The sequence below is a fragment of the Anneissia japonica genome, unplaced genomic scaffold (assembly GCF_011630105.1).
Source record: "Anneissia japonica isolate Jap-2015-1 unplaced genomic scaffold, ASM1163010v1 scaffold131_len961581_cov171, whole genome shotgun sequence".
Lineage (NCBI taxonomy): Eukaryota > Metazoa > Echinodermata > Crinoidea > Comatulida > Comatulidae > Anneissia > Anneissia japonica.
This window is the reverse complement of record NW_022750285.1, coordinates 677,522-699,231: the sequence shown is the minus strand read 5'-3', so window position 1 is coordinate 699,231 and position 21,710 is coordinate 677,522. Positions and strand designations below refer to the sequence as shown.

The 21,710-nt window shown below is 33.7% G+C and overlaps 2 protein-coding genes across 8 annotated transcripts in view; one reads left to right on the top strand and one right to left on the bottom strand.

Annotated features, from left to right (window-relative positions):
• Positions 1-1,299: 1,299 nt before the first annotated feature.
• Positions 1,300-7,367, bottom strand: LOC117121300 (DNA-directed RNA polymerase III subunit RPC4-like). Of its 5 annotated transcripts, none has more exons than XM_033266439.1 (9): positions 7,241-7,367; positions 6,228-6,391; positions 5,803-5,849; positions 4,783-4,955; positions 3,997-4,112; positions 2,928-3,066; positions 2,084-2,400; positions 1,819-1,974; positions 1,300-1,544 (listed from the first exon to the last, which is right to left on the bottom strand). In XM_033266439.1, the coding sequence occupies exons 1-9, from the start codon at positions 7,287-7,289 to the stop codon at positions 1,425-1,427; spliced, it is 1,281 nt and encodes a 426-aa protein (XP_033122330.1). In that variant the 5' UTR covers positions 7,290-7,367; the 3' UTR covers positions 1,300-1,424. The 5 variants fall into 5 exon arrangements, with proteins under 5 accessions (XP_033122330.1, XP_033122333.1, XP_033122334.1 ...); XM_033266442.1 differs by having other exon boundaries at positions 7,163-7,272; XM_033266443.1 differs by having other exon boundaries at positions 7,146-7,257.
• Positions 7,368-7,374: 7 nt separating this feature from the next.
• LOC117121298 (DNA-directed primase/polymerase protein-like) overlaps positions 7,375-21,710 on the top strand; it is a 21,854-nt gene continuing 7,518 nt past the window's right edge. For 2 of the 3 annotated variants that reach the window (XM_033266435.1, XM_033266436.1), the window contains exons 1-7: positions 7,376-7,532; positions 9,358-9,450; positions 12,400-12,474; positions 13,014-13,266; positions 16,962-17,109; positions 17,644-17,841; positions 18,257-18,425. In XM_033266435.1, coding sequence (XP_033122326.1) covers positions 7,456-7,532; positions 9,358-9,450; positions 12,400-12,474; positions 13,014-13,266; positions 16,962-17,109; positions 17,644-17,841; positions 18,257-18,425 — 1,013 coding nt within the window. In that variant the 5' untranslated portion in view covers positions 7,376-7,455. Of the gene's footprint in view, positions 7,533-9,357; positions 9,451-12,399; positions 12,479-13,013; positions 13,267-16,961; positions 17,110-17,643; positions 17,842-18,256; positions 18,426-21,710 lie in introns of all 3 variants that reach the window. The other variant, XM_033266437.1, reaches the window with a different exon arrangement.

The window sequence follows — 21,710 nt, the reverse complement described above, 5'->3', positions numbered from 1 at the left end:
TCTCTTATACACATCGTTGGGCACGAAGTATAGGAAACTTGCATGGTTAAAAAGAAGGGCGCCGCCTACGTTGGGCACGACTTCCGCCTCATTTTTACAATGCGAGAACTCTATCTTGTATTTCTAGTATCTTTGATATAGAGCTATTAAACATTCTTATTATATCTCTATGGTTTGATTGCATTGGTTGGATAACTTTCTGGTTCGTTTGTTTTCGTTAGTATCTCCACTCCATTAAATAATTTTCCTACATTTTAGAGAGGGCGGATGTTCCCTCAAATTTAATGCAAACTACGCGAAGAGCTCATTCTATTCATGTTCATTCTATTTATGTTCTTTGGCGCTAAGGGGGGGGGGGGGGTATCTTAAATTGTATCTCCGGTCTGCTATGGGAAAACATTTTTCCCACTCCCCTCCGCCCAAAAATTTCATCTTTCCTATCACTGCACCCCTCCCCCACCCAAGATTTCAGATGCTGGCGCCGCCACTGTTGCTATGTACACTAACATGTAGAATCATGTATAGGTCCATGGTAGAATGCCTTATAGAAGGACACAAAAATGAACACTAAATAATCATCTTTCTTATGAAATAATTTAATTTGACCTGCTTTTGTGTTTCTGAAGTATGATATATATTAGCTGTATTTGTATACATATAGCAAAAGATTTCATGATGGCTATTATAGCTTCTGACTCCCAACCAAGAGGTCAGAAGGGGTCCAATTTCACTTCAGTCCCACCATGTTTAGAGCAAATTATGAGGGTAAGCACTTCCTGATGCCTACAATTTGAATATTCATGTAGTACCTTTCTTTGAAAGATACAAAGTGATTTTTTGCTGATTACGGTGTCCACATGCTTAATTGTTGCTTCTTCTGTATTCAGCGCAGGAGCTGGAAAACCCCACGAGGTACCCACTTATACTCCCAGGTGGGCAGTTAAGCAATGCAGATAATGTGCTTTGCTCAAGAGCAAAATCACAACAAAAGATTGAATCCCCGACCTGCTACACCTAATTGCTCCTACCAAAAATACAGTTAAACTTGCTAAGTCGACTGTGCGTAAGTCGATCTTATTTTACATGCCAAATTGTTGTGTTTTCCTTTTATTAACAATCTGTAAGTAAATTTTATCTAAGTCAAACAATATTTCAATGGCAATTTGGATTTGACTTAGGCAAGTTCAACTGCAGTTGGCTTCTTCCTTAATTGGGGGGGGGGGTGTCTATGGTTTCCTGATGGGGTCCTGTTTCCCCCTGGACATCTTGCTGGTAACCCCATTGCATACAACCTAACAGTCTGAATCCAACAATTTTATTTTCTTATGGAATACATTCATCAACAGTGACACAAGGCACATATTACACTATATATATAAATATGTCTCTATGTTACTTTATTATTCACACAAATTTAACAAATGTTATGTTCCAAGAGAAAGTAAGCTTTCAAAATCCGGAGAGCAGACAATTCGATGCTTAACTTGTCCTAAACAATTCATATTCCCTGTTTTTTCTTCATTTAAATGCACTGAAACAAGATCCTGGAATAACAAAAAAAAAATGTTTACTATTATTTCTTGATATGTAACTTGACTTATCTCATTGTAATATTTATTTATTCTTTATACTGGGTTACCTCTTCAGTAAAAAGTTACTGTTCTCCCAGAGGGCCCAGTGAAATAATGCATAATACCACAACTATAACAAAATTATGCAAATAATGCATAATACCACAACTATAACAAAAATAATGCATAATACCACAACTATAACAAAATTATTATGTCAGGTTATGTTTCTTTCGTTTGTATTTACCTGTAAAAACCCACATGGCGCCCCCATAGAGACATCAAGGCTAACATTTCCTAAGAGTAGTCGTGTTCGTCCAGACTTAAGAACTTGAAGTTTTCCTATAAATCCTTCAGGGAGATGTTTTAGATGGCAGTTGTTGTCTTTAACATTTTCATTGGCCTTAAAAACAAAAAAACAAAAAAAAAAAAACAGTAAAGATAGTTTATCAAGTAATTTTCATTATTCATTACTTCCTGTAAAATAAAACACATTACAAAATAAATCTCACCTCTGATTGCTTACTGTTTGCATCTCCTTCTTTTTTCACATGAACTTTACTTATTTCCGATTCAGAATTTCCAGGGAGTGAGTCTGGAAGTTGGAAGAACAGTAACTCTCCGTCCAGTTGCTTAGTGTTTGAAAATATTGAGCCCGCTGTGATTTCTAACTTGGGTTTATCAGTCGTTAAACGTGACTTAACTTTAGGGGCTGGTTTTTGTGCGATTGTTTCGATCCCTTCCATACCATCAAATTCATCATCTTGCTTCTCCTGTTTAATGCCATCCATGGCAACAATTTCATCATCCTCCTTTTCTTTTTTAATAACTATTATCAAGAAAATAAATTAATTGATTGCAAACTGCGAAAAAAAATTTGAAATCCAAAACATGGAATCAAAAAAATTTCATGAATAAATTGCACAATAACTATTATACAGTGCATAAAACAAGTATTTTATGCTTCTACAGTTATTATATTTCTTTATAATTTGCATGCATTGTTTAACATATGTATTGAGTAGACCTGTCTGGCTAAGCTCCACCCCTTTGAAGTTGTTGTTAAGATGTCAGAAAAATATAGTGTAAACATGTATTACTGGCCTTGTTTTGATTGGTCAGTTGTTAAATTTGATTGACCCAGAAAGGTCAAATATGTTAAGAAATTATAGTCTGAGTACACAATAGGAAAAAGCAAAAATTTGAAGCAATCGAAAAGGCCCTATTCCCTTCTTTCTTAAACCGAGGAAAGAGGAAAAAGTTGGAGATTATAATTATGGCAATATTGTTGCCTAGCGATAAGTGAACAAATGCAAGCAGGGGCACTGTTTTAAAATATTAAAATATATTTCTCACCTATATCAACATCCATTTGTTGTGGTATCTCTGCTTCCTCAACCTTTACTTCCTTTTTAACTGTTCTTTTCTTGGATTTCAGAGGAAGCTGAATTGGGCTATATTTGGACTTTTCTGTCTTTTCATCTTCATCAAGAAACTAAAAAATAACATATTTATATTTCAATAAATGGATTAAAATGTAGTATATGATAGTAATGAATTACAATAGACAAACGAATGTAGACTAAAAATGTATAGATTAAAGACCTCTGCAAGTGAAGACCACTTTCGTGGTCCCAAATTAACAAATGTCTTTTATCTTTATTATTCTAATAGAGGGGTTTGGCAATGGACGTCACATGACCTAACTTGGGTGTTGGATATAAACAATCGACTGGCACAGTGCTGTTTTACATAGATTGCTACTGCGGCTGTCCCTTGTTTATTGCTGTAAAGATCATCATAATTCCTAGTAAACTATACCAAATTGATTGGAAATTAAACTTGACAATTCTGCCTTAATAGTTTGCTAATACTGTAAAGGACACTGGCCGCGAACATTGAGATTTTTCGACAAATGTTAGGCCTAGGCCCCTGCACATCTATGTTAGTTATGCATGATGGTCTTTGACCCACGAACTGTGCTGCAATGTTAGGGTTAGCTAAGGTTTATGAAGGATCACTTAAATTTCAAAGTGTACAATCCTTGGAGAATGCTAGGATAAGTACACAAAACACTATTTTGAATAATGGTATTGCCTTTCCTAGCCATTTATCTCTCACCTTAACAGTAGGTGGTTGTTTTCTATAACATTATCTTTTCCTATACTTTTGCACTGTAATGTTTTTCTGCATGTATACCCAATTTAAGTCATGTGACCGGCTGTAAAAAAACATCGCCGAAACCCTCTATTAGAAACCAAAGATGCTAAAGACCATGCTGTTAATTGGATATGCCACGTAGGACAGTGATAAGTTCACTTATTGGCATATGCTTGGTGCTCATGCCTAAAGAAATGAAATGAAATGAAACCCCGGTCCCAAAAGTCGTCTTTACTTGGAGGGAGGCTGTATATGGAATGCTTACATCATCTCTCATGAGTTCTCGCATCATTTTCGCATCTGATTCTTCATCTCGTTCCTTTTTGATAACTCTTCTTTCCCCTCCACCTCCTCCACCACCACCACCACCTCCTCCTCCCCCTATAAAAATCAAATATTACATTAAACAAAATAATAAATCATTAAAAACAAATTATTTGGTTGTTTTATTGGCACATCGGCAAGAATGTGACATTACAAATAATCAATCCTAAGGTCCTAATCTGGAAGAAGTCTCTTCCAGGAAATTTAGTTAAATGAGCTCTTCAGTATATTATTTCCCACATGATTAAAGTAATATGTATCAATTGCTGACTTATGGGAGACAATTTGATAATACAGAGCAAAAAATTTTGAATATACAGTTAAACTTGCCTTTAAGTCCAATCTTAAATGGCATTGAAATATTGTTCGACTCAGATAAAATTTGACTTACAGCAAAGTTGACTTAGGCAAGTTTAACTATAATGAATTTGTGGGAGATGGGTTAGTTTCAAGGATATTTTTTGTTTTCTTGCTGGAGTGTGGGAAGGCGGTCTCAAATCCAGGGAGACACCTGTGAACTGTAGGAGACATAGGGCTCTTCAGTAAATAAGAGGAACAGTGCCTGAGGTGGTAAAATTCAAGCAGTCTCGCCCACAAATGTCAAACATTGCTATATCTTGCATTTTATTTATTATCAATGACAAAATTATCAATCTTCAAAATCTTCTAGACAATGTTACAATAAAATTTCTAATAACTACTTTTTTTTCTCTGATGCATTCCTTACATTTTCTCCTCATGGCATCTGCAGGTCCTTCTTCAAATATAGAAGAGTGACTCTGAACTGCTTCTTGTCGGACTCTGTCCCTGCCATGTGGTCTATCCTTGTTTCTCCTGTGGTGATCTTTCTTTGCAGACTGACCTCTTGATGAATTCTCACTACTCTCTTCATTCAAGGGTCTGTCAATGGATTATTATATTATCAGATTTTTGTCTGTCAGACTTCAAAATACAATGTTTGATCAGACATGTCTAATACTCTGTCCACACTATCAAATTTTCCCTGACAAAAAACAGTTGTATACTCGATGATGTGCCTATATATGGTCATGATGTGATCTGATCATGACCATATTTTGTCAAATAAAATTTGGTAGTTGGGACAAAACTTTATAATTACAGCATTGACCAACTTTAAGCATGCTCCATACCCCAATACAAAAATTCTGTAAGTAGGGGAGGATTCTAATAAGGTCCAGGGGGGCGGTAGGCATCCTAGCGGGGTATAAGGCAACCTAGTCGGGTCCAGGAAAGAGCTCTTGTGAGGTGAGGGTGGGGGTGGGGGTGTCTACTAGCATGTAAACTGTAATTTCATTAACCTTTTTTTTTTAATGGCTTGTTTATGCTAGGAGAGAACTCGCTCAAAAAGAAGATTCGGGAAGAACTATAGAAAACTCCCTGATTAAGAATCTGCATAAAAAGACATACAATTTGTTTGATCGAATGTCTATGGTCAGGCATGCGTTATCAAATATTGTTTGATTTGGTCTGAATGGTTTAACAGTAATGTGTGAGTGCATGCCCTTTGATCTTTTGTGTTTGATTTTTTAATAAAAAGGACATCAAAGGAATTCTATAATTGTCAAACAAACCTGAGCATTTTCCATGTAATTCTCCAGCACATTACTTTACAGTAAACTACTCTAAAGGTTGCATAATCATGTGGATTACTATGGTATGTATTTTGTGTTGTTTCTGATTGCGCCCTAAGAAAGATCATGGAAAGAACAACGTAGAATAAACTTACTCCTTGCTTTTTTCCTTCCTTGATGGAATGTTTGGCTTGAATGTTTTCTATAAAATGTCAATACAGTTGTTTTAACTGTATATCAAAATACATTTCATTCATTTTCTTGTTTTAATCAGATAGTTGTTAAGTTCAGAGTTCTCTTCAAAATTAAAGTACACCACATCATACATAGCTTAACTAAAATAAACAGGGCCGGATCCAGTATATTTTAAACAAGTGGCACCAGTTTTATAAACTGTAGACCCCGATGCAATATAAGTATATACAGATAAATAAGTATCCAAATATGGCATGATTCAGTATATGCTGTTACTGATACTGTATGGGCAAAAGAGGGGAAACTCCCTAAATCTGCTCCAGGAAAAAAACCAACATATTTATAGGGTTTAATTTCAGAAAATAAACCATTGGTTTAAACTGACCTTTTGGACACCACCAAGTGTCAGGTCTCTCTGGGGGCGTAGTGATGGCAACCGTGCATTTGGTGTTACTTTTCCGCGCCGACTGAGCAAACCTCGAGGTAGACTACTGCCTTGCGGTGCGGGGCTACTGCTCTGTGGCTTCTGGTCACTCATTGTGGAAAGATCTGAGGGTAGAGTACAAAAAAAATAAGTGATCTGTTAAAAACATAAAGACAACCTGTGGATAAACTGCCATAATATTTTTATAAATTTTAATTAAATAATATTTTAAGTTATTTATTTTTAAAGCCAGGCTCCAAAGGACAACAAAATTTTGATATGTTGTACAACAGATTTTCTAAAAAAGCACATTTGACGAAAAACTTGGGAACAGTTAATATACAGGTTTTTAATATTTAAAAACTACTAGGGAAAAGGTGGAAAAAATGGTAGGTACACCCCATCTCCCCCCCCCCAGTTTTTAAATATTGAAAAATCTGTATCTCATTAACAACAGTTAATACCGAGTTTTCCGTCAAATATGCTTTTTCTGTCTTAGAAAAATCAGTTGTACAGCCTATCAAAAAACTGTTTTCTTCTGGAGCCTGTCTTTCACAAGTGAAAATAATTATAATATTAAATTTGATAATATAATTAAAGTTATTATTAAAAGTAACTCCAAAATATAATTAGTTAATAATTCCACGCGTTGCACTTCATTCGTGTATACTTGTCTGAAGGTCTGTCTGTGTTTTGGGCAGAAAGAAATGTAGGCTAGAGCCTAGGCCTAGACAGAGAAGCGGCAGAGCAGGGTAAGCAAAGGGGTACATGAATCGCGACCCGGGCCGGGAACGTCCTCCCTGGCTGCTGGCCAGGATCCTGAGGAGGCCAAGCCTAAGTCACTTAGTACTTCTAAAATTCTTCAAATCCTATAATCACTCGATAAAATATTGTACTTCAGGCTTATTTTAAAATTTGACACTTCTTATCATTTTACCAGCAGAACAACAGAAAAATAATAAAGCAATAATAACATTTCGTAACGTGTTCTCCGCACTTTCGCCGATAAAAAAAAACAAACATTCAACGCCCTCTATCAACACATCAATCTACGAGCTATTCACACGTGCTAGCCAAACAATAAGATAAGAAATACAACTGCAAGTTTCAAAGTGTGGTCGTGCCTTTAGCAAAGGAAATAGAAACACAAACCCAAAACCCCGCGAATTTAAAATGGGATAGCCCAGCTATGAAGAAAAATGTTCTTTTTTTGATCGAATATATGGATAAATATAATTCGCTTAGTATTGCGGAGTTAAGGGAAAGGTTGAGTTAAATGACTAAACTAAATTACTTTAACTCAGTTATGTGCTAGGAAGGCTTATCTGTCTTACCTTACCTAGCTATTCTATCTAGCTAGGCCTAGTGTAGGCCTAGGCCTCTAGGTTAGGGTAAGCCTAGGCTAACCTAACTAATTAAGTTTGGGGCTAGGCCTAGTCTTTTCCTCCAGGGCCAAGCCTATCTCTAGTTAGGGCCAGTATTTAGTAAGTTGGTACTAGGCCTAGTGTAGGTATAGGAAGGCATTAGATTGAGTTAACACACCCAAGTTCAGGGTTTAGCAGTGGTTGTTGGGGTCGTTTGAGCCCTGAGTCGATTGATTCGGGGTAGCAGGTCAAAACGGCTATAATAAACCAAAACAGCAATGACAAGTACCAAAATGACAAAGGAGCGAAATCAATGCCAAGTTTAGGGAGAGCCACTGGGCGTGGACCGCAGTTTATAATTTTCTGAATCGTATTGATTTGAAATTGTCTCGGTAGGCAAATCAAATATTGCCATGGGCTCTTTTTCCTGCTTTGAATGTTTTAATGTTTAATTGCAGTTTTTCTTTCTTTTTTTTTTTACACATCTAGGCCTACATTTACATCTAAATCTGTATGACGAATTATTTAGATGCTTCATTTTGTCTATATTTTAAAGTGTTATTTATTATTATTATTTCGCATTTTTTACTTTTATGACATAAATTGTTTAGCCTGATTTTGTCTGTATTTGAAAGTTTTATTATATAAATGTTTATGTTTTTATATTGTGTTTCCCTCAATCTTTTTATTATTGAATTTGCTTGTTATATATTATATTATATTATTATTTTTGTTGTTGTTGTCGTCGTTCTTTCGCATTTTTTACTTATGACAATTAAGCCTCAGTTTTACCGTATTAATCACATGTACACTTTTGTTTTATAAGGGCCACATTGAAAATATGTTTTAATTTTTAAAGAAAACTATCATAGACCATTTTGGTTTATTGCCGTTTTGCTCTTGCTGTTTTGACTTATTGCCGTTTTGGTCCATTGCCGTTCTGGTCAAAAAGTGTTGCCGTTTTGGTTTTTTGCCGTTTTGGTCATTGTCGTTTTGACTTATTGCCATTTTGGTTTATTGCCCTTTTGACCAGGAAGCCGATTCAGCCTGCGGTAGGTCGTTTCAGCATTTTTGTGCCCAAAACGACCTTTGGTAAGGATGCTGAAACAACTCTGGGAAAACCCAAGCGACATGGATTTAGCTCTTTGGAAGTTCATTCCACATCATGCCAATAATATTTGTTTTATTTGCATTAAATTTTCTTTAAATTAAATTATAGGACTCGGAGTTATGATATTTAATAAGTATATCAGTGTTTTGAGTGTATAAAAGGTTGTCTATTTTCCAAAGAATAAAATGACAAAAGACTATTTCAATGCATACAGGAATATTTGTATTTTTAGATCTCTTAAAAAAACAAACAAAAATGATGGAAAAGTATAAATTACAGTTTAACTTGTTAAATCCAAAATGCCATTGAAATATTGTTCGACTTAGATAAAATTTGAATTCAGATTGCTATTTAATGGAAAACACAAGAATTTGGCATGTAAAATAAGATCGACTTAAAAATTATTTGACTTTAGTCAAGTTTAACTGTATATCTGTAAATACAGATCTCATATGCCGAAAAATTCATATGGCAAAAAATAGACAAAGTTGTCAAAATATTTGGCTGTTAATAGCAGTATCAAAATTAGAAGTGTAGTTGGAAGGGATTTTAATTAAAGGAGTTAATTATAATTATTATTTAAAATTATTTGTGCAAAGTTTATCATCTTTTGCAGGAGGCAAATTAAATGGCTAAAGAAGTTGAAGACGCTGCAAAAAGTTGAAAATGACTACAAGCAATTCCCCCTTTTGCCGACATATAAGCCGAGGTGAGCTCAGTAGGCCTATTTGAGAATATGTTTTATTTTTAAACTGTTTAAAAAAAATCAAATATTATACTACAGTACTACCAGTATAATGTCGTGAGTCACAAATAGTCGAGGGAAATGCCAAAGACAGGATACGTTGTTTAGACGTTTATTAAGAACGCAACTTGAAGTAAACTAAATGAACAAAAGTTTGCAATACAAAGTAAAAGAGGGAATGATCAATACAACATTACACCATATTTCGTATGCTTTAACTCAAATAATCATTGACATGATCTCTTGATTAGTTACAGTAGTTGTCTCCATGTAAAATATCAAAATAAACAATCATTTACAGTACTCAATACTGTCTCAGTGTTATCATTTACAAGTATCAATCTTGTGGTAAATATCAACCTCAACAATGCTTCTCGTACTTGGTAATATAAAGGCAAACTACTACTTCTCAAGGTTAACTTAGTATGAGGCATTACATTAATATTCTCTATATCTCGATCGTAACTCACTCATCATTGTATCAATAATACATATAAATCAAAATCTAAAGCATTTCAATTATTACTCAGATTACATAATCATTAGAAGTATACAAATGATAAAAGTATAAAGCATTAACAAAGGATTAACCAGTATTCGCACCTGCAATGTCCTCGTACACAGGAAGCAGTATCAAAATAATCTAGCTGGCTCCATAGCAAATCAGTTCTCTTGGTTCTGGTAAAATGATTATTACCAACTCTAATGCTAGTTCAAACATTCTTAATAATATTAAACATAGCAATTATTTTATCTTTAATAAGCAGGTACTCGATAGCATAATCTTCAGTTACAGTCAACAATAAAATATCTTGTTAATAACTAACTATTTAGAACAATCGTATTGCCTTTCCTAGCCATTTACTCCGCAAGTTAACAGTGGGTGGTTGTTTTCGCAACCATAACATAACTTTTCCTATGTTATCGCACTGTAATATTTTTCATGTATACCCAAGTTAAGTCACGTGACAGCCTGTAAACAATCATCGCCAAACCCCTCTATTTCAAAAAGGATCAAAGACACCAAATGAAGAAATTCAAGACTGAAAAACTTCAGTATGCAAAAGAGGATTCTTTATTTTATTTATTTATTTTTTATTTTATTCATTCTGGCAAAACAATTAACAATATAAAACATTACAAAAACAAAAAAAAGTCAGAAATTCACAAACAAAGAAAAATCAGGTGAGCCAGGGAGTAGAAAAAGCGGAACCACTGTCATCTTAGAGATGTGCTGCTCCCAGAAAAAAAAAATATATGGATAATAATAATAATTATAATAATAATAATAAAATAAATAATAATAATAATAATAATAATAATGGAATAATAATAATGATAAACAATATAAAACAATTAAAAATCATTAACATATTTTTTTAACTTGCATTTGAACAAATCAAAATTAAAAGATATAATGAAATAATTTCGGATATCAGGATGGAGGTTATTCCACAATCTCAATTGGGATTGAATTTCGAAGAGTCAGTTTTAGATTTTAAATGTTTAAATGTTAAAAGATAAGGATGACGATTATTAATAATTAATTTACTAGAAACTAAACTCGCGTGGGAGGAATAAAGTAAACAACAAATATTTAATATATTAAAATAGTCACTTAATTTTTCAAAAGACATTATTGAATAAAACTAAATTTACGGACTGAATAAATATGTGTAAATGGTTAATTGATTCCAAAGATGATATATAATAATAGAAGAAATATGAATTATTACACACACATTACAAATTGTATCACACATGTGGATTATGATTAACAATACGTGTATTTCAAAATTGCAGTGAGCACAATACAGCATTGAATATAGCAGTGGTGGTGACAGTGGAGGTGGGGAAGTGCATATATGTCTGTGGTGACCTAATAAGCTTGAAAAATAAAAATAGAAATATTTGAATTGCATAATTTGTATACAGTACTTAAGTACTTTACCCTAAAACTGGAACAATTGAAAAAAAAGTTTCCTCACCAATTGACAGTTCTGTAAATAGACTCTTCCCATATTCATTATAGACACTTAAATGGCATTGCACAACCATCCTACCTTTTTGAGCTCCTTCCTAAATATACCTTCTCGTGCCCTTTGATCCTCTCACCAATGCCTTCTGTCAACTTAAAAACTATCGGTATCAGATCTTTCGCATTTGCAGCTACTACTATCTGGAACTCTCTATTATTACATCTTAAGCAATATTCTGTAATACATACAACATCAAAACATTATTTTTTAAGGAAACATAATTTTCCGTCTAAATTGTTTTTTAATTTGCACTATATAAATTCTCAATTATTATAATTTAAGAATGTTGTTATACTAAAAATGTATTTAAATTAGTAAAAAATTGATTGTTTAAATTATTTATTTATTTATATATATTTACAATATTTAACCAGAGTGGCCCAAATAAATGGTTTCCCTTGGAGACTTGGGAACAAAGTTTGAAATGAAATACAAAGACTAAAAAACTTCAAAGTAAAAAAATGCAGATAAAAATACTATTACAAAAATGTTTTGAAGATTTGATAGTATCACTTAAACCATTAAAAAGATAAGCACCTTGCCATTTAAAAGAATGTTTGTAATAGAATAAAAATAAAATAAATAAATAGAATAGAATAGTTTGAAGTATGTTTTAAAATGTGGATAACTTATTTCATTCTTTTAAATGAGCATTGTTTTCATGTTTGTCTTATTTTCAGATTTTAACTCAGACATGATGTATTTAATTTTAGAATTTTTATAAGTTGATATTGAAAATAATTTTTAGATATAAAAAGTATATTTTGGTACATGTTTGTTTTGCCCTGCTAAAATACACATTATTTGTATTGTTATGTTGTCATATATGTAATATTGAGTTTGTAGTTATTACTGCACTTTTTACTTATTTTAGACTGCTTGATCCAGTCCCCCTGTGGTTAACATTTTTTCGTCAGAAGCAAGCGTTTGAATATGTAGCCAGCCATCAAGAGGTCAGTGTTGCTTTTCTTTTCTTTTCCATTAATTCATATTGTAGATAAGTGGAACTGAGAAAAAGGAGGACTGTGTTATTTGAACCAGCGCCTTTTCAGGCAGTTTGGACGCCTTGCCATCAGAACATCATATTTCTTGTAGGAATTTCATCTGGCTATTTTTAGTACAGTAACTGTATTAGGGATAACCCCATGACTCAATCTGAAAAGGCAAAGTTATATTTTGTACCTTATTTTGTGAACTCGTTCCTGCCAATATTGATGATTTCAAATATAGTTAAACTTGCCTAAGTTGAATTTGCCCAACTCCAATAATTTCTAAGTCGATCTCATTTTACGTGCCAAATTGTTGTGTTTTCCATTAATTGTCGAAGTCGAATTTTATCTAAGTCGAACAATTTTTGAGTGTCATTTTGGATTAGACTTCAACTGCAATATAAGGTTTTATTTTTGGCCGTTGGTGCACCTGCTACCTTAAAAAATGGAAATTATAAATGGGTGTTCATAACTATATTTTTATAGTTCTTTGTTTTTTGCAGGATGTTCATGTGTTTGCATTTGAGGTTGACAACCATCAGTCTGAGCTCAAAGGTCAACGAAAGTTCTGTGTCACGTCTTATTCACAACTTTGGCATGTCATAAAACACTCAGCGAATCATAAGAAGTTTGTCAGTTTCTATGAGGTCATTCCAGAAGGAGCTACCTGCAAATTGTACTTTGACCTGGAATTTGACAAGGAAGTGAACCCTGAGCATGATGGTAAACAGATGGTGCAGACTCTTATAAAGGTAAATATTCTTGTTGAAATGTGAATGTAATAATTATAAGAAAGCATTGGCATATTTATTTGTCTAAATTTACGTTTATTTGGAAGCCGCCCTCTCCCCCCACCCCTTCAAAACAAAAATCTTCCTGGAAAAAGTAATTACAGTATGCTTCCAAGGATGAAGGGAATTAAGGCTTGTGTATTTACAAGGAGACCTGTAATTCCACACAACCTTTGCACCAATAGGTTAGCCAGTAGGAATCACGTGGAACAAGAGCACGGGTTTAGCCAGAGAAACGAAATAGGCCGTCCAAAATATGCTTTAGTTTACTGCAACATTTGATAGATTCAAAGAATATAAAGAATTTGCTAAAGGTAAACCAGGCCCAACTAGGCCGAGCTGAGTAGGCCAAGCCATCCAAGCCGTCACGGTAAAAGTGGCAGTCCTAAATAATTGTTGGCCGTCAAAAAGACGGCCGGACGGCTCGTTGGCTAAGCCTTTGAACAAGAGTGATAGCAGAAATGCCAGTGATGTTGCTAGTACATATATATTTTTAAAAATTGCATTCAGAAATATGGGACAAAAGTAAACGGTATGGGTGGATAATTGTTTAAAGGAGATCACTCTAAAGTAAGAGCCTATGCACACTTTTTTGTCTTGCGACAGCTTCAACGCCAAGGTGGAAAAAGAATATGAAAAGACGTGGACAGATTTTTGATGCAGTGGATTTTGAATCTGTAATAAAAGTGTGCGGCAAAGCTGAACCAATAAACTTTAGTTTTCAGCAACTATGATAATTGTATGAGCAATGCCAAGTACAAAAAGAAGCCATTACTGTACTTGCAAATGTAAAAGAAGTGATTTTTACCAGAGGATATACGTCAATTAAATAGAAGGATTATCCCATCATACAATGTATAAAGGAGAATTTTTTTAAAAAGAAAGTCATGGAAAACCTCTTAAACTAAAACAAATTTATGAAAAAACAGAAAGCAAGGGGAACCTAGGAAGACAAAAAAAAAAGAAAGCATTCTAAAAAACCTGGTTAAATTAATGCCAGAAAATAGAAAGGTTTTTTTTGCAAAAGGTCCTGTGTACCCATCTGCCTCGTGGGCTCTTGAAAGAATCCATTGCATCTCTTGAAAGATTTCACCATTACCTCTATGCTTGGGATAATTTCAGACCATATTATTGTAAAATGATCTGAAATGAATCTACAAGTGACTCTACCATACCTACAGTGGTCAGGAACCATGCCTATACGCGATTCAGCACAATGATGCAGCAAGTTATGGCTAATCTTCTTTAGGCGAGACTTTTTTTTATACCTTGTTTCGCGAACTGATTTTTTTAAAGTTCGTCAGAGGAGGTTAGAAAAGAAATAGAAATAAAATATTTTCTTATTTAGCAAATCATTCTACCAAAAACATCCAAATGGCGATTTCGGGCGTAATAAAAAAAATAAAAATCCTTTTTTTTTTCTGAAATTTCCATTTTTTTGTGGTGGTGGGTGCCCTAATTAGCCGAAAATAAAATTTTATTTTTAATCGAAATCATTTTTGGCGGACAGCAGGTTCGCTAAACAAATAATAAGAAAGTCTTACCTTTTTGTATAACTACTAAAATATATTGGGGAAGGCATAGAAGCATGTTTTTTATGTTTTGGATTAAAGTCCAAAGGATCCTAATGAAGAAATCTGTAGGAAAGTTTTGTATTATGTCCCAAGTACTTGGTTTAAATCTTCAAATGAGGCACTGGCTATAAAATCCCAATGCAAGGTTTGGGCATAATCTGTTACTGTATTATATTGATGTGAGTTTGAGTCGAAAACATCATGGAGTTATGTCTTGCACTACCTGACGTGTTATCGTACCTAATATTCAATACGTTCCCAAATGCTTGCAAAAAAAAAAAATTCACTAGTGCTTCAGGTGGGAATCGAACCCAAAACCTTACAGATAACTAGCCTGGTGCCTTTTTTTTCCACTAGTATTTGAGAACATAATGAATTAGTATTCAGTATGATAACACGTTAGGAAGGGCAAAACCTCACTCCATGATCTGTTATTATTATTACAGTATAGCATGGTACAGTAATAAGTTTTCTTGAATTAATTATTATAGAGCTGCTGAATCATTGAGTGACATTTACTTGTTGCTGCTTTTATAATTAATTTGTTTTTTTTTTCCCTTTTCGGCATATACTTATAATTTCAATTGAATACAGTCAATATGTAACATATTGTATGTACATTCAATATGTAACATATTGTATGTACATTCAATATGTAACATATGTAACATTTAAAATTGACGAAGAAAAAAACAAAAACAAACTAACTACTACTTTATGCTCTACTTTACGGTACATATTCGTTTTTAGAATTCTGTACTATATACATTTCTGATCAAAATTTTTCATTGCAATCTATATTTGTGTTTTTTTTTAATCATTCAGTTGGATTAATTTTTCAAAATAAATATACTTACAATTATTAAAACGTAAGACATAAATAAAATTGAAAAAACTTTATGTTCATGAAGAAAAAAAAATCGTATATCATATTTTTTTTTTTTTTTCTCAGAAAGATTTATATAAAGGAGCCCATATCAACATTATATTCACAAATTTAATAATAATACTTTTAAACATTGATTTCAGGATACAAGATTGGATTTGACTATGCTCTTATACACATCTAGATGTGTATAAGAGACAGTTTCTAAGTCGATCTCATTTTACGTGCCAAATTGTTGTGTTTTCCATTAATTGTCGAAGTCGAATTTTATCTAAGTCGAACAATTTTTGAGTGTCATTTTGGATTAGACTTCAACTGCAATATAAGGTTTTATTTTTGGCCGTTGGTGCACCTGCTACCTTAAAAAATGGAAATTATAAATGGGTGTTCATAACTATATTTTTATAGTTCTTTGTTTTTTGCAGGATGTTCATGTGTTTGCATTTGAGGTTGACAACCATCAGTCTGAGCTCAAAGGTCAACGAAAGTTCTGTGTCACGTCTTATTCACAACTTTGGCATGTCATAAAACACTCAGCGAATCATAAGAAGTTTGTCAGTTTCTATGAGGTCATTCCAGAAGGAGCTACCTGCAAATTGTACTTTGACCTGGAATTTGACAAGGAAGTGAACCCTGAGCATGATGGTAAACCTGTCTCTTATACACATCTATGACGATTATTAATAATTAATTTACTTGAAACTTATATTTCTGATCAAAATTTTTCATTGCAATCTATATTTGTGTTTTTTTTATCATTCAGTTGAATTAATTTTTTAAAATAAGTATACTTACAATTATTAAAACGTAAGACATAAATAAAATTGAAAAAACTTTATGTTCATGAAGAAAAAAAAATCGTATATCATATTTTTTTTTGTTTTCTCAGAAAGATTTATATAAATTAGCCCATATCAACATTATATTCACAAATTTAATAATAATACTTTTAAACATTGATTTCAGGATGCAAGATTGGATTTGACTATGCTAATTTGATACTTGTTTGTATAATCATTTATTGTTATATTTATTTATACACATACTTTCGCATCATTACAACTCAAGAAGAAATCCCTTTGTTAACATTATCATTATCAGCATATTTATCATAATCATCATCATCATCATCTTTGTTATCTTAATGAATGAAATATTTTGTTTTTTATCTATTCTAAAGTTTTCTTTCTTTCCAGTTTGTTTGCAGTAAGCTGCATTCAATATTCCAGGTCCAGGCAAACATTAAGCAAGTAGTTGTTCTTGATGCAAGTACCGAGAAGAAATTCAGCCATCACCTAATCTTCAATTTAACTGATGTTGCATTCAAAGATAATTTACATCAAGGTAATTCATTGATGATTATTTTGAGCTAACAGAATCAATCATCCACAAGGCCATACAGAAACAGGAAAAAAAAGTACTTACATCACTTCACTGGCTACCTATAAAACAAAAGATTAAACATAAGGCGCTATACTAGCATGTAAAGGCCTGGCACCAGTTTACATATCAGACATGCTAATTCCTTTTAACCCTCGTTCCAATGTACGGTTGTCAAATGGGCATTTATTAATTATTCTAATGGCTCATTCTTCTCACGGTGACCAAAGTTTTATTTCATCTACACCAAACCTATGGAACAATTTGCCTCTTAACATTCGGTCGGCAGAAACATTGCATAAATTTAAAACTGAATTGAAAACACATCTTTTTAATAGTGCATTTCAATAGTGGAGTACAGAGAATTAAAGTAATAGTGTGGACATATGCTTAAAATGACCAGTCGACCAACTGTCAGCCAACGCTGGCTGAGCCTCCCTTTTTAGCAGGTTTGACATCATTTTATATAGGTTTGATATAATTTCTTTTATTGCATAGGTAATTTTGTTCACCACATCTGCTGCAAAATAAGAAAAGTTATCCAACAACAAAGTGAAAATGACGACACTGAGAACAAGGATAATGATGAACCAACTACAAAGAAATCAAAAGTAGATGATTTTGCAAAAAATGATCAACTTACTGATCTGTTAGTTAAAGACAGCAATGGCAAAGAAGCTCTTTTCATTGATGAAGGTGAGTATTATATTTATTAATCCTGTAATTGGCCATTTTACTTCAATGCATTACAGTGGCAGATCCAGGAATTCAAAGTAGTGAGGGCCAGGGAGCAGGGGCTTTCTCAGGCAGAGGATAGACTACGTCAGTCCCACGATGGTTGGGGCTGAGGTAAGAAAATTTATGATATATGGCACTTTCAGATGGCTGGAAATGGCACTCTGACTTAAATTTGAATATAATTTTCTTTTTTTTCGGGGAGGGGGAGTCGGGCCGGATGGTCTCCCTTGAATCCGCCACAGCATTATAAGTCAATTGTGATGTCATCAATTTAATCCTTGTTTCGCAATATATTGTTTTTAAGAGAAAATTAACAATTAAAGGGGTTTGTTTTTAGGGCTTAAACTACACATTTCAATTTTCCAAATTGCAGGGGTATATACCAAGAACCGTAATTTCCGCCTTTACAAATGTTGTAAACTGTCAAAGAACAATCCACTGGTTGAAGCAGATGACAACGAATACAAGCCCGCCCTCAATAAACTCACTGGACTCAAACATGAACATCAGCTCTTCCTCGACTCAATCATCAGTAATGTCAGGTAATATTTTTCTATCTCTATTGTCTAGTGTACAAATATTGATTGCTCATGAGGGGAATGGTGAAATTTCCCCTCGGTGATGTGGAGGAGACACATCACCGAGGGGCAATAGATTTCACCCTTCCCAGAATCTAGAGCAGTCAATATTTGTTTTTTAAGCCTCATAAAAAAGTACTTACTTCCTAGCCTAGCCTAGGCCTACCACTACTACTACTACTACTACTCTAGGCAATCAATTAGTGTCTAGTCTAGCCTAGCTCTTCTCTGCTCATTTTCCTCAATTTCAACAGCACTCATCATCTAGCAATTTGTCGAATATTGACAAGAAATATTGAATTTGTCTTTTGGTGCTTTTGCTATCGGCTTCATCAAGAAGTAATGTTAGGCCTAGTCTAGTCTTCTTCATCCACGAACTCGCTGATCCATGGCGCGGTCAAGGGCCAATCTCTTTCGTTGTAGAGGTTGCAGTCCCCTTTACCGTCAGCACAACGTGGGGCCTAGAGTTGCACATCACACAACAGGACAAAAAGTACTATTTTTCAGGGGAATAGTACTTCTTCAGGGGAATAGTACTTTCTATTGCCCGCTTCTTAACTAATCAGATGCTTATAATCTATGTATGAGATATATCAGGACCATAGCCATGAGAATTGAAGTGGTCAAGTTGCGAGCACTGAGGCTGTGGGACAGCGGGGGGGGGGGGCTGGTCGGGGTTCAGGGTCCGGAGGCCCTCGGAAAAAATTGCTATTTTTCCATTGTATACACCAATTTTAATGATGTTCTGTAGTAGTAATCTAATACATACAGTAGTTTAAAAATATTTTTTTTAAAACAAATGTCTTAAACTAACCACAGGGCTGTGATGAAGCAAAACAATAAACACTTTGAATTTGAAACAGGCAGGTTTATTCAAGAGAAAGCTTGCAGCATTGTTGTTATTTTAGTATTTTGCCTTTTGACATTGACAAAAATCTGATTAGACCTATGAACGAAAATAAATTTGCTATGGTACACTTTTAATCAATACATGCAGACGCGGATCCAGACCTTCGCACCGTTTACCATGGCAAAAGTCAGGGTGAGAGACAAAATGATATTTCAAATAATATAAAGTGATTGCAGTGTCTGCTGGTCTGGGAAATTCCAACTCATTCTGTCAGAAATGCCACTTACCTCAACCAAAGACAAAAATAAAGACAAAAATTCAATACATGTTTGCATTGTCTGATTATTAATTAAGGTACTGTAATTAAACCAGCTTCGCAATGTACCATTGAGATTTTTTTTTTGTTAATTTTCATATTTAATTAATTTCCTGGTGGAAGTAAAATCACACCAATCAAGTTGGTTTTGGTCAGAGTACAATACAGCTGAAAAATTGTATTATTCTGCTTCCTAAAAATAAGTTATATTATGACCAATTTGTTATCATAATATGAATTTTAAACTGTAATATTATTAACTAAGACCAATCAACACATAACATAAAACATGTACATATCAAAATTATTATGTTTAAACTTTCCTCATCAGTGCATGCATAAAACGTAATGTCTTAGAATTTGGATCTAACATGAGTATAATGATATTGATAAACAATCGAAAATCTCTGTGCTGTATTATGCTAGACATTTTCAAAGTGGACTTCTTCATGTTTTGTGAACATATTACAGTGTAATATTATTATTAAACAACATAAAACATATACATATCAAAGTTATTAGGTTAAAGTTGTCATGTCTGTGCATGCATAAAACATAATTTCCTAAAATTTGGATATTTGAGGTTGACAGTCAATCAAAATTCTCTGTACTATCAATGCTAATTTAAGGAGCAGACTTCCTTATTATTTAAGAAAATATAAATGTATATTGAGCTATGCAAAGTTTAGAAGCTTAAAAGTTAAAAGAGAAGACTTCCCTGTGTTGTGGTCATATTAGACTGTAATAATCCTTAAAGACTTAAGGATCCTTAAAGATTTCAGGAAATATAAATGTATATTGAGCTACTCAAAGTTTAGAAGTTTAAATGTTAAAAGAGAAGACTTCCCTATGTTGTGGTCACATTAGACTGTAATAATTCCTTAAAGACCATTCAACAAACAACATAAAATCTATCAAAATTATTAGGTTAAACTTCCCACTTTGGGGCATAAATATAACATAATTTTTGAGATTTACATGACATTTGAGAATGTACTGAATATAAAATCTTTTATATATAGTATATTTTACAATTTAATCAGCAGTCTATCAGAAATACAGGGATTGGTTATACTGTAAAGTCCCTGCAATACTAAAACTGTGATCCGACAGGCAGTGTATATGCATTTTGATTTAGTGTAGATGTTTTTTACATGTTTTTATTATATTTGTATTCTTTTTATTTTGTATGATAATGTTGTTAAATTCCCAAGCGTAACCCAGACTACGGGCCTCCCTTGACACTTTACATCAAAGGACATGTTAATTAATCTTGCACAGGAGCCTGTCATTACCTAGCTTCCTCCTCCTCATCATCATAATTATTAATTGGCCATTGTAAAGTAGGGAAAAACTATGAATTCAGAGTGTATTCAATAATAGACGTCTCATAATGCACGAAAGTGCATTTCAATTGCATCTAGAAAACAAAAACTTTTCGAAGGAAGACTCCCCCACCACCCCACCCATATTTAAAATTTGTCTTCCAGGGACAGAACAAACTAGCTCTCTTCTCATGACCCCCCCATGACCTACCTCCTACCATGGCAACCCATCTGTGTGATAGGGAAATCTCTGGATCTGTGCTTGACATGTATTTAAGAGAAGTGCTTAAAAAATGTATATTTACAGTATATTTATTTATAGAAAATAATGTTGCATACTAATAGTAGGCCTACTAAAACTACCAGGAATGAACCTACAGATAAAGGAAGAAAATGATGTAAACAATCATTAACCGTTCGCCCCAAATTCAAAGATTGTGGTTCCTGAGCTACGTCAAGAGGGAGTAGGTTGAGTCTAAACTGCATACAAGGGAAATTTAGCCTTTTTTCCTATTCAAAACCTAATCAATTAAATTGTGGTCTGTCAAAGAGTGGTCAGGTTTAAACCTGACCAACCGTATCGGTGGCTACGGCCCTGGTGGTGTGTGCTGAATGATAGTCCACACTACGTCAGCGCCACCGTGGTTGGCGGTGACGCGGCGAAAATCTCAGTATTTTATTCCGCTGGAGGCCCGGAAATGGAAATTAAATTTAAGTTTAATTCTTTATATTTTTGACGAATTAAGTTAGAAAAAAAA

What these genes read in the sequence shown, in the direction of transcription:
- LOC117121300 (XM_033266439.1), bottom strand. Translation starts at nt 7,289, where the DNA reads ATGTTTGTTTTTTTTTATCGGCGAAAGTGCGGAGAACACGTTACGAAA. An exon ending in CACTTGGTGGTGTCCAAAAG is followed by an intron (nt 5,850 to 6,227) that starts GTCAGTTTAAAC and finishes GACATTTTATAG; the next exon opens with AAAACATTCAAGCCAAACAT. An exon ending in CAAACAGTAAGCAATCAGAG is followed by an intron (nt 1,975 to 2,083) that starts GTGAGATTTATT and finishes TTTGTTTTTAAG; the next exon opens with GCCAATGAAAATGTTAAAGA.